Here is a 12,389-nt window from a genome sequence, read left to right as displayed (position 1 = left end):
GCTTCCATCTTGCCTCGTGGCGCTGGGCAGGCGGCCATCTTGTGCAGTGGCGCTGGACTTGCGGCCATCATGAGCAGTGGCGCTGGCTCGGCGGACGTGCGCTTCCTTTCCCTTCTCCGTCCGCCATGGTGAGACGGCGGCTCTGATCCGTCCCACACGAGCCCCGGGTCGAAGGGGAGCCATGGTGGAGAGCGATGCTGAGCCTCCTCTCGACCACTCAATCCTCGGCGACCTCCCCTGGTCCCGCGAAACACGACCAGGCGGGTTCCCTCGAACTGGTTCCTTCTCTCCCGCTCGGTGGCTGGGGAAGAAACATCAGAAGACATACTGCTGGATCTCGTGTGTGACGGAGTCCTTCTGTCACGATCGGGATACAGGAAAACACAGGGAGAGATCCAAATGAAGATATGTCTTTTATTAGGGGTAATCCAAATCGTAAACAGTCCAGGCAGGGGTCAAAACCAAAGTAGCAATCCAACAACATAAACAGACATAAACTCAAGGGCAAGAATAAGACTTCGAAAATGTCGTGATAACTATAAGGACTCTGTCACACATACTAAGACAGACAGGGTATAAATACACAGGGAAATGACAAACGCTAATGGGGAACGGGCTGAGTGCAATGATTAATGATTAGTGACAGCTGAGTGCAATGAGAGGACAGAGATCATGGGGAATGTGGACATCTAGTGGTTACCCAGGGAACACAAACCAGACACTGGCACAGTGGTATATATGTTTGTGCAAATTTGGTGTTTACCACTTGATTATATTATCAAATTTATGCCCTTGCTTAAATATGCGATTTAGTGCACTTATTTGTTGCAGCAAAATACTATTTTTATGATAACTATTTTGACCTCCCTGGCAGTGTTAATTTCGTTGACTAAATATTTTCGTCATTATTTTCGTCACGAATATATTTTTGCGGACGAAAACTAAAAAAGAAGTCACTGATGGAGACTAAAACTATGACTAAATTGATTGACATGATCGTCAACGAATAAAGGATGAGACGAAAATAGACTGTGACGAAAATCCAATCAGCAGACGGGAGAGATGCGAGGAATGAACAAAACAACCGGCAAAACGGAACAGGTGAGACTGCATGAGAGAAGAGAACCAATCAGAGCCTGACTTACTGAGACGTGAAGCAAAGTTTCAGTTTTTGACTGAGCTCCCAGTGTTACGGTTTAACTGGTTACCGTGTTATCTGGGGACCAACTTCCTGGTTTAGGTCTCCGCTGCAGATGTGCTGGAATGACGACAGCAGATTCGCCGATTCTGAAAGCACAAACTGACGTGATATTAAGTGTCTAATAAACGCAGACATGCTCATTAAATGATTCTGATATTCTTGTCAAGATTTCAAGTTATTAGTATGATCGCCCGTTTCGCGGCTGAAGTAAGTAGGATAAAAAAAATAAATAAAGTACGCCTGTGTTGGCGCTGGTTTCGAACACGCACTAAAAGACGGCGCGCCACGAGACAACAGTCACGACACACCAAGCTATCGATCTACACCAAATCAGTTCCAGATCTCTAGATTCAACACAGGACTCTCGGCGTCACATCGTGCAGCTGCTGAATCAAGGAAATGTGACCGTGTTAACTTGTGACCTGTGTTTACCTATTATGAAAATAAACCATAGCAGAACACTGACTACATTTTATGGTTTATGATGATAAATGTCAATGTCAATGTCAATGTCACCTTTATTTATATAGCGCTTTAAACAAAATACATTGCGTCAAAGCAACTGAACAACATTCATTAGGAAAACAGTGTCAATAATGCAAAAATGAGAGTTAAAGGCAGTTCATCATTGGATTCAGTTATGTCATCTCTGTTCAGTTAAATAGTGTCTGTGCATTTATTTGCAATCAAGTCAACGATATCGCTGTAGATGAAGTGTCCCCAACTAAGCAAGCCAGAGGCGACAGCGGCAAGGAACCGAAACTCCATCGGTGACAGAATGGAGAAAAAAACCTTGGGAGAAACCAGGCTCAGTTGGGGGGCCAGTTCTCCTCTGACCAGACGAAACCAGTAGTTCAATTCCAGACTGCAGCAAAGTCAGATTGTGCAGAAGAATCATCTGTTTCCTGTGGTCTTGTCCTGGTGCTCCTCTGAGACAAGGTCTTTACAGGGGATCTGTATCTGGGGCTCTAGTTGTCCTGGTCTCCGCTGTCTTTCAGGGATGTAGAGGTCCTTTCTAGGTGCTGATCCACCATCTGGTCTGGATACGTACTGGATCCGGGTGACTGCAGTGACCCTCTGATCTGGACACAGACTGGATCTGGTGGCCACGGTGACCTCGGAACAAGAGAGAAACAGACAAATATTAGCGTAGATGCCATTCTTCTAATGATGTAGCAAGTACATAGGTTGTTATGGGAAGTGTTTCCGGTTCCGGTTTACCTAATTAATGCAGCCTAAAAATCCTTTAACGGATTTGGATAATAAAAGCATATTAGTATGTTATGTGTATGCCAGGTTAAAGAGATGGGTCTTTAATCTAGATTTAAACTGCAAGAGTGTGTCTGCCTCCCGAACAATGTTAGGTAGGTTATTCCAGAGTTTGGGCGCCAAATAGGAAAAGGATCTGCCGCCTGCAGTTGATTTTGATATTCTAGGTATTATCAAATTGCCTGAGTTTTGAGAACGTAGCGGACGTAGAGGATTATAATGTAAAAGGAGCTCATTCAAATACTGAGGTGCTAAACCATTCAGGGCTTTATAAGTAATAAGCAATATATTAAAATCTATGCGATGCTTGATAGGGAGCCAGTGCAGTGTTGACAGGACCGGGCTAATATGGTCATACTTCCTGGTTCTAGTAAGAACTCTTGCTGCTGCATTTTGGACTAGCTGTAGTTTGTTTACTAAGCGTGCAGAACAACCACCCAATAAAGCATTACAATAATCTAACCTTGAGGTCATAAATGCATGGATTAACATTTCTGCATTTGACATTGAGAGCATAGGCCGTAACTTAGATATATTTTTGAGATGGAAAATTGCAGTTTTACAAATGCTAGAAACGTGGCTTTCTAAGGAAAGATTGCGATCAAGTAGCACACCTAGGTTCCTAACTGATGATGAAGAATTGACAGAGCAACCATCAAGTCTTAGACAGTGTTCTAGGTTATTACAAGCAGAGTTTTTAGGTCCTATAATTAACACCTCTGTTTTTTCAGAATTTAGCAGTAAGAAATTACTCGTCATCCAGTTTTTTATATCGACTATGCAATCCATTAGTTTTTCAAATTGGTGTGTTTCACCGGGCTGCGAAGAAATATAGAGCTGAGTATCATCAGCATAACAGTGAAAGCTAACACCATGTTTCCTGATGATATCTCCCAAGGGTAACATATAAAGCGTGAAGAGTAGCGGCCCTAGTACTGAGCCTTGAGGTACTCCATACTGCACTTGTGATCGATAGGATACATCTTCATTCACTGCTACGAACTGATGGCGGTCATATAAGTACGATTTAAACCATGCTAATGCACTTCCACTGATGCCAACAAAGTATTCAAGTCTATGCAAAAGAATGTTGTGGTCAATTGTGTCAAACGCAGCACTAAGATCCAATAAAACTAATAGAGAGATACACCCACGATCAGATGATAAGAGCAGATCATTTGTAACTCTAAGAAGAGCAGTCTCAGTACTATGATACGGTCTAAATCCTGACTGGAAATCCTCACATATACCATTTTTCTCTAAGAAGGAATATAATTGTGTGGATACCACCTATTCTAGTATCTTGGACAGAAAAGGGAGATTCGAGATTGGTCTATAATTAACTAGTTCTTTGGGGTCAAGTTGTGGTTTTTTGATGAGAGGCTTAATAACAGCCAGTTTGAAGGTTTTGGGGACATGTCCTAATGACAATGAGGAATTAATAATAGTCAGAAGAGCATCTATGACTTCTGGAAGCACCTCTTTCAGGAGCTTAGATGGTATAGGGTCTAACATACATGTTGTTGGTTTAGATGATTTAACAAGTTTATACAATTCTTCCTCTCCTATGGTAAAGAACATTTCATGACATCTCAGACAACTGTACATTTGTGGCTACTGTGGTTTAATTATAAAAACACTATCGTTAACTCATATTTACCATAGTAAAAACATGGTACATTTTCTTTAGAGACATGGTACATTTTCTTTTTTCATGGTGTTGTTTCATTACATGAACGTCATTACATTACATGAGTGTATTTTTTCGTAGTATTACTTTGGAAACGTGACTTGATTTGAATGAAGTGTAAACGTATAAGATTATGCTAGCTGAAATGCTGCGTATAAACATTACTTTAAACGTGTTAACTTGTTATCTGCGTTCACTAGCTGGTATTTTATTTGATTATACAAGTATTTGAAATATTAACTATACAACTAAATATTATTATGAAATATAAATGGAATTTTCTGTTTGTGAACATATTCACAAGCAGAAAATACCGTTTATATTTTTTTAAGTAATTGTCTATTGAACGCAAGTCTCAAGGTACAAAGTAATTAATAATTAATATACAAATTTTTAATTAAATAAAGCTAATATTTCAAATACTTGTACAATCAAATAAAACAACAGTGACGCCGAGAGTCCTGTGTTGAATCTAGAGATCTGGAGTTGATTCGTTGTAGGTCGATAGCTCGGTGGTTCGTGACTGTTGTCTCGCGGCATGCCATCTTTTAGCGCGTGTTCGAAACCCGCACCAACACAGGCGTACTTATTTCTATTTTTTTTGTTTATCCTACTTACTTCAGCCGCGAAACGGGCGATCATACTAATAACTTGTATCTTTACAAATCTTTACAAGAATATTAGAATCATGCAATGAGCAAGTCTGCGTTTATTAGAGACTTAATATCACGTCAGTTTGTGCTTTCAGAATCACCGAATCTGCTGTCGTCATTCCAGCACATCTGCAGCGGAGACCTAAACCAGGAAGTTGGTCACCAAATAACACGGTAACCAGTTAAACCGTAACACCGGGAAGACGGTATTCGAAGAGGCGATGTCTAAAAGAGCGACAAAATGTCCACAGCTGGGAAAAAAAGAAGGGGAGACTTGTGGGCTCACTTCCCGTTTGACGACTAACAAAACAAAGTGTAAAGCATCATTCGTGAGCGATCATTCGTGGCAAGAACACAGCCAATTTGAAAAGACATTTAAAGACGAGCCACCCGGATATTTTCTCAAAGGTAAATTCACAACGATGTTCTTTTGTTTATTGAGCTAAGCAAAATTGGAAGGCTGCAGTGCGTAGATGTTGTAGCATTAAATATTACGAACTGAAAAGTACTGTAAAATAACCCCTTCAAGTTAGATGAGAGCACCATACTAATACGTAATATTATGCTACATACATTTGATTAATACTAATGTTTAGTATATTTTATAATGTTCTACTTGTTGACAATATCACACATATTTCTAGATTAGTCATGTGAAACGTGACTGATCACATCATTATACATACTAATCTAGCAATATTGTGGTATTTAAAACATACAATATTACTAGACAAATGAATACCTTATAAAATCTTGTTACTTTTTTTATTTTATTAAAAATGTTTGCACTTATTGTTCAGCTCAGCTGTAAGCTTTAAGGTCCTGGACCTAACTTTATTTTTCTTTTATTGATGGTGAATTGGCAGCTAGTTATTGTTTACATTACCATGACAGTGTTTGTTGCTGCATAAAAGCTTTTGAATTGAAATAAAGACACAGTTGTGTTGAAATAAAGTTGAATTTGTGTTTTATATATTTTGGTTAAGTTTATTTACTATACCAGCAGTAAAAAATTGTCTTATTTTAGTCGACTAAAATACCAAGCAATTTTCGTCGACTGAAATACCAAGCAATTTAAGTCGACTGAAATACCAAGCAATTTAAGTCGACTAAAATAAGACTAAAATTAAAACAAATCAGATGACTAAAACTAGACTAAAACTAAAAATAATTATAGTCAAAAGACTAAGACTAAAACTAAATTAAAATTTTATGTTGAATAAGGTAAAAATAAATCAATGCTCTTCACAAATGCTATATGTCTATTGTAGATGTGAAGTAGCATTTGTTAATTAGCTGTAAGGGTGAATGTTTACTTAACAAAATGTATGTTGTCAAATGTTAATGTTTTCATTTATAATTTTTTTATCCTAGCAAGGAGCTGAAATCATATCTGACGTTTGGGAAGACATTGTTGCTGCCATTGACCATAATTACAACACATCTGCATTTCATGGTATGTAGAAATAATCCTTTTATACTCTGTGTATGACCAGCATTTCAAAGTGTATTTCAATTCTGATATTATATAAAATGGCTGTTTTTAAACATTTTGAATGTTTATTTTTAGTTATCCTAAGATGATTTTCAAAGTTTGAAGTCAGTGTAAGAAATCATTCAGGATGAAAAAGTAGAGGTCTTTGTACTGAGCACTTACCTCTGGAAAACAATAAACTTTTACCACAGACATAAACAAACAGCAGCACTGGCACTAAAACTTTATTTGTGTTGGTTATTATAATACACACATTGTGAGATATTACAGAGTTAAATGAACAAAAACAAACAAACAAACAAACAAACAAAAACAATAAAACAAATCATACAATTATTATTATTATTATTATTATTATTATTCACTTTGAAATCCATTTATTTAAAAACCTGGCTCAATAAGCATACTAAACACAGGAACCTTTTGTTAAAATGTGAGCACAGGAAAAAGACAAACACAGCACCATTTTAATACATATCCATCAGTTCAGGTTTCAGGCAAATGCAACCGGTCCATTGTCTAATTTCTTGGATATTTTTTCTTGGTGTTCTATAATAATTGAGATTATCAAACTATTTTCATACAAATAGGTCTTATGTAAATCAACAAGCTATAGACATGTTTTTTAAATTAATCATCCTTTTTCATTCTGCATGACCCTTGGGGAGATGAGAAAATTAGTATAAAGGCAGACAATTTTTGAAATAGAAAGATTGAGGTTTTCTTGAGTGTGTTTATCACGTTGATGCAATCAAGAAGCCAGAGAAAGAACAGTGAACATTATCATCAGCATAAATGCCATTGGACTGGTCATCTGGAACCTGGATGTACACTGTGTCATGGGAATTCAGCATGAGGACTGTACTGCCAGACATCTGGTCAAGAAAACCTTTGTTGTACTCATCATACGAAAACATGACTGGATCTCTGTTTTTGTAAAGTGCTACCAATGCATTTGCTCCATTTACATGCATATGGAAAGAAAAGTAGTAAAGTCCTGGAACTTGACAGGTGAATACACCAGTGTTAGGATTATAGTGGTTATCTTCATTGTAAACAACCTGGTTGAATGCAATTGGTGTTCCAGCATTAGGATAAGCTGTGGTAAGAACAGCTGTGAATGCGGACATGGGTGCCTTTATCATCTTGTGACTAACAGGCATTGCCATCTCATGGGATTCAATTGGCATGCTTTTTTCATGATATGGATAAACACTCTCACCTGGGGGTCCAGGTGGCCCAGGAGGCCCTGGTCGACCTGGGAGACCATCATGACCTCTGGCACCAGGAATTCCAGGAGGACCCTGGGGTCCAGAAATTCCCTTGGCTGTGAGCCCTGCTGGGCCAGGGGGGCCTGGATGTCCTGGATGACCCTTAAGCCCTGGTGGACCAGCAGGTCCTACTGGGCCTGTTGGTCCTCTAGCTCCAGGGATGCCATTTTCACCCCTTGCACCTGTTGGCCCTTGAAATCCTGTATGTCCCTTTTCTCCTGGTGGCCCCTTGCTACCTGGGATACCTGGTGCCCCAGTAAATCCTGGTTCACCCTTGGGACCCTGATGGCCCATATGACCTATTGGACCTGGTGGACCTGCTGCACCTGGAGTACCAGATTTTCCTGAGAAGCCTTGTGCACCTTGCTCACCTTTTGCACCTTTTGGGCCAGGTGCTCCAACCAAACCAATATCACCTTTAGCTCCCTGTGGACCATGCTCTCCCTGGAATCCTCTAGCACCCTGAGGACCTGGTGGACCTATTGGACCAATAGCACCTGTTTGACCTGTGTGACCCAATGGCCCTGGTTCTCCCTTTTGGCCTGTTGTACCTGAGGTTCCAGACACTCCCCTTTCTCCTGGAAGTCCAGGTGATCCAGGTTTGCCAATACCTGGCAGACCTGGAGCGCCTGGCTGTCCTGCTGGTCCTTGAGGACCTTTTTGTCCCATTGACCCAGGCATACCTGGAGCGCCATTTAGGCCTGGTTTTCCTGGTGCTCCTATTCCAGGTGCCCCTGTATGACCCTTTGGTCCTGGTATTCCCATAGGACCTGGTGACCCATCCCTACCTGGCATTCCTGACTTTCCAGGCTCTCCAGGATATCCACTTGGTCCAGGTTTTCCAGTTCCAGGCTGACCTGGCTGACCAGGAGCTCCCTGAGGGCCCATTGGACCTTGGCCACCAGGTGCTCCTGGAATACCATAGCCAGATTCTCCTTTCTGGCCTTGCAGTCCTGGAATTCCAGGAAGACCCTTTAGACCAGGTTCTCCACGTGGGCCCATTGCTCCTGGAAGTCCGTGTGGTCCAGGCTTTCCAGTAGAAGAAATGCCAGCAGGTCCAGGGATTCCAGGGGATCCTGGTGCTCCTCTTGCACCTTGAGGTCCTGCAGGACCTGGATGTCCCTTCTCGCCTGGAATTCCAGGTACGCCTGATTTTCCAGGTGCGCCTGGGGTTCCAGGTTTACCAGGTGAGGAGTAGCCTGCTGGACCTGGTGGTCCAGGTGGACCAATCGAACCGGGGTGTCCAACTCCATTCTTACCAGGAATTCCTGGTGGGCCAGGTAGGCCGGGGGCACCAGGTTCACCTGGGGCGCCTGGAATACCAGGTTCACCAGCAACAGCTAAAAATAAGATAAAAATATAATGTAATTTAGATACAATCTTACATTACTTGAATAATATAACAATATATTAATTTGCTTGTAAGACATTCCTTAACATACACACTTGGCTCAATATCATGGTGATGACTTAATTTAAACCTCAATTTTGACAAGCTAAATTTTGAAATTTGACAAGCAAAATTTTCATCCTTGACGTTCTTAATAAGAGATTCATCAGCTAGTACATTTTCTGTCAATGGTATATTTTTGAATCTCACTGGTGATTTAGTCACATGTGTAGATTAAAAAGAAATATATTAGGATAAATAAATATATTAGAACAATATTTATTTTAAATGCACTTAATGTATTAATGTGCGTGTGTGTGTGTGTACAGGTTTGCAAAATGTCCTCAGTATTTAAAAATGCTCTCACTAATATAGTGAAACCTGCTGAACACCAACTAGTAAGCTGGACCTCACTAGATTAAAAGGTTTATAAAAGCGCCGATAGCTCTGTGGGCAGCGCCGACATGTAGCACCATTGCTCTTTGGGCATCCTGGCTCCCGGACCTTTCATGATCCCCCCTCCCTCTCACCCACATTGCTTCCTGTTGAACTACTGTCCTATCTAAATTAAAGGTGTAAAATGCCAAAAATAAATGTAAAAAGAAAAAAAGGTTTGCAGCTCCAAATAAGCTTGCTATTTAAATATCTAGTGTTTTGCACAAATTTCTGTGAGGGCTATTTTTATGGCCAGGGGTAGAGTTTAGGCAATAGAAAATATTAACCTGATATAAAACTATGGAAGTCTTTGAGATTATATTAGTCCTCACTAATATAGTAAAAAATGTTTGTTAGTTAAAATGTTTGTAAGTCGTTATACCATTTGTTTAGATAGTACTTGACAAGAGACATCATTAACTAGAAGTGAATCAAATATGCTGTTAAATTAATTACATGTAGTCATAGGTGCTGAACGGTTGGGTTGGATTTTTGACCACCATAAAAAATAGGGATGTTATTTATTTATTTATTTTTTTTCATTTTGAAAGAGTTCTTGTCCAGAAACTAATGGTATAGTTTAACACCACAGTGTGGCATATGTTGGGCACTCCTGTTGTATAATGTAGTTACATCTGTTTTGGAGATTTTACATTATGGTGATTGTGGAGTGTACCAACTGAAGAGTTATTAACTAACAGTATTTGTAAATATGCTTTTTGCACAAGGACACAAGCACTATTTCTCCCTTTTGTAAATAATTATTAGAAATCTAAAGTGAAATCTAAAGTGATGTTAGATACATTTGTTGACTGTAGATCCAGATTTGTGTACATCTGAGATACCCCCATGACGAAGAGGCTAATCAAATTTTTCAATCTAACTAGTTATTTGTATACATGTATGCATTTTTTGGCAAGGCAATCTCCCTTAGTTTATTTTCTCTTAATGTTGCACCTGCTACTGTTATTCTGTATAAATACTCTGATGTATTTCACATGACGGAACATTACAGTGATGAAATACATTAAGTCTATATACATCAGACGTAAACTCACTGTGAGATATTGTAGGATAATGTGTTTTCTTCACATGATAGTATCTTTCAGGGGTGGCCTCAGCCAGTACCACAAGAAGAAGAAGAATGCTTGTTACTCTGAGGTCCATTTTCTGAAGCTAAGCCTGTAAAGAAATTATGAAACAAAAACAATAATGAATAAGTGACAAAAAATGTGTGAGGACACACATCTCCCACTCATAACACTTAAAAATGGACATTATTAACAAGAATGTGATTTCAGTGTATCTAAACAAGATGCGTAAAATCAACATAAAAACCAAATTACTAAAAAAAAAATAATAATAAAAAAAAGCATCAAATGCATGTCTAATCACCCGGAAAACCTTGCCGTTCAAATTGCATACTTAATAAACATGGTCCAGGAACTCACTGACATGCATACAAAGTAGCATCTAAATTATCATCTTCTTCCACCTGTTCCAGCAATGCCAACAGCATTAAGCTGGAGCAGAGGGCTATAGAACAGCTTTACCCACCTGCAGGCTGGATCTCCAGAAGTCCAAGTTGGTCAGGCTGCTCTCCCGGACAATCTGTATATTTATAAGTGTCCAGTCAGTCCGTGGAAGTCCTGAGTCCTGTTCACACGAGTGGATTCTGCTATTTATACCAAATTTGCTTCTCCAGCAGCGCCCAAAATCTCCCTCCCTCCTTGTGTGATGTCAGTTTTAATTATGGGTATGATGTCCCATGTGAGAGCATGGCAGTTCTGCATAATATGGTAGTTCTTATCATTTTGATCTGTGTTCATGCTTTCTTTTGATCCTTACAGGCAATAATAACAATAACAATAAAAAATAAATAAATAGGATGTTGACACTATTTATTAAACACTGTTCTTTAAAGGGACATTTTATTTTTATTTTTCTTTAAGTATTGTGCATATTTGATAAGATTTTAACTTTATTCATTTTGGGGGAAATTCATTCCTTGCAGCTGTTTTGTGTAAGAGGTGTTTTATTTATTTACAGTATTTAGCATGTATTATGTTTCTGTGCATGAAGTATGGTTAATACATAATGGTTTTGCATAATCTTTTAAAAGAAAGATAACTGGTTGAAAATAATGTAGCATTTGTCTATGTATTTTCTCTCCTTTTTGATTTATTTCTTTAAAAGCATCTCAGGACCAGTGTCAAACCACACCTCAGAATATGGGTGAAAGTGTGGTTAATTCTACTGTAGGACAGCAGAGGGCAGAACTGAAGTCCTTTTTTTCTTCACGTGGGAACTGTTGGGTGCACTAGCCACAGAAGTCATGATTGAACACTTGTCAACTGAAGTTCTATGATTGCAGTGTTAATTTTGACAGGCATTTTAGATTTAGTCTTTTTCTTTAACTTTCTTTAACGAAAATGCTTTAATAGTCTTTTTAGTCATTTGAGTCTTTCATAGTTTTAGTCTAGTTTTACTCAACAAAAATTCATTGCATTTTTATCAACTTTTAAGCCATTAATTTTAGTCAAACTGCACTTACCAACATCTATTTTGGTTGCTATTATTAGGGATGTCCCAATCCGAGTCCCTGCCCCTTTGAGGTCCAACGCTAAAGTGCCCTTGTCTGCCCTCGTAGATGTCCATAGATGTCCATCCATCAATTATGAACATTCAGCTGCAAACATGAGGTGCGAGCGGTTGAGATCGTGGATGGGAGAATGGTATGTTTTTTTTTTTCAAATGAAAACTTTGCATGCAACAGTCAGGCAGCAATTGACAGCACTCTGATCCAATGGCATTCAGGCATCGTCAGACTGACAGTACTCTAGCCCAATTATGGTGGGGGATTCAGTGGGGCCATCCCACTCTTTATCTCAACAATACTTAAATGTAGTGCCAGTAGAGCTGTAGTCAAGTCCAGCTTTGTCGAGTCCGTGAAGCGATTCAGCGTGAAGCAGAGCGTCTGATTCT

The 12,389-nt window shown here is 39.4% G+C and overlaps 1 protein-coding gene across 1 annotated transcript; it reads right to left on the bottom strand.

The window, feature by feature from the left end:
• Window positions 1-6,502: 6,502 nt before the first annotated feature.
• On the bottom strand, window positions 6,503-11,050 carry LOC132092759 (collagen alpha-1(X) chain-like). Its single transcript, XM_059499143.1, has 3 exons — window positions 10,962-11,050; window positions 10,463-10,586; window positions 6,503-8,919 (listed from the first exon to the last, which is right to left on the bottom strand). Exons 2-3 carry the CDS (start codon window positions 10,569-10,571, stop codon window positions 7,046-7,048), a joined length of 1,983 nt encoding a protein of 660 aa, XP_059355126.1. The 5' UTR covers window positions 10,572-10,586; window positions 10,962-11,050; the 3' UTR covers window positions 6,503-7,045.
• Between the last annotated feature and the right edge of the window lie 1,339 nt (window positions 11,051-12,389).

Source organism: Carassius carassius, chromosome 18 (assembly GCF_963082965.1).
Source record: "Carassius carassius chromosome 18, fCarCar2.1, whole genome shotgun sequence".
Taxonomy (NCBI): Eukaryota; Metazoa; Chordata; class Actinopteri; order Cypriniformes; family Cyprinidae; genus Carassius; species Carassius carassius.
The sequence above is the reverse complement of the archived record's forward strand: the minus strand, read 5'-3'. Positions and strand labels throughout refer to the sequence as shown.

Coding starts and splice junctions, on each gene's coding strand:
- LOC132092759 (XM_059499143.1), bottom strand. CDS start 10,571: ATGGACCTCAGAGTAACAAGCATTCTTCTTCTTCTTGTGGTACTGGCT. Junction 8,920..10,462: donor TTATCCTACAATATCTCACA/GTGAGTTTACGT, acceptor TCTTATTTTTAG/CTGTTGCTGGTGAACCTGGT.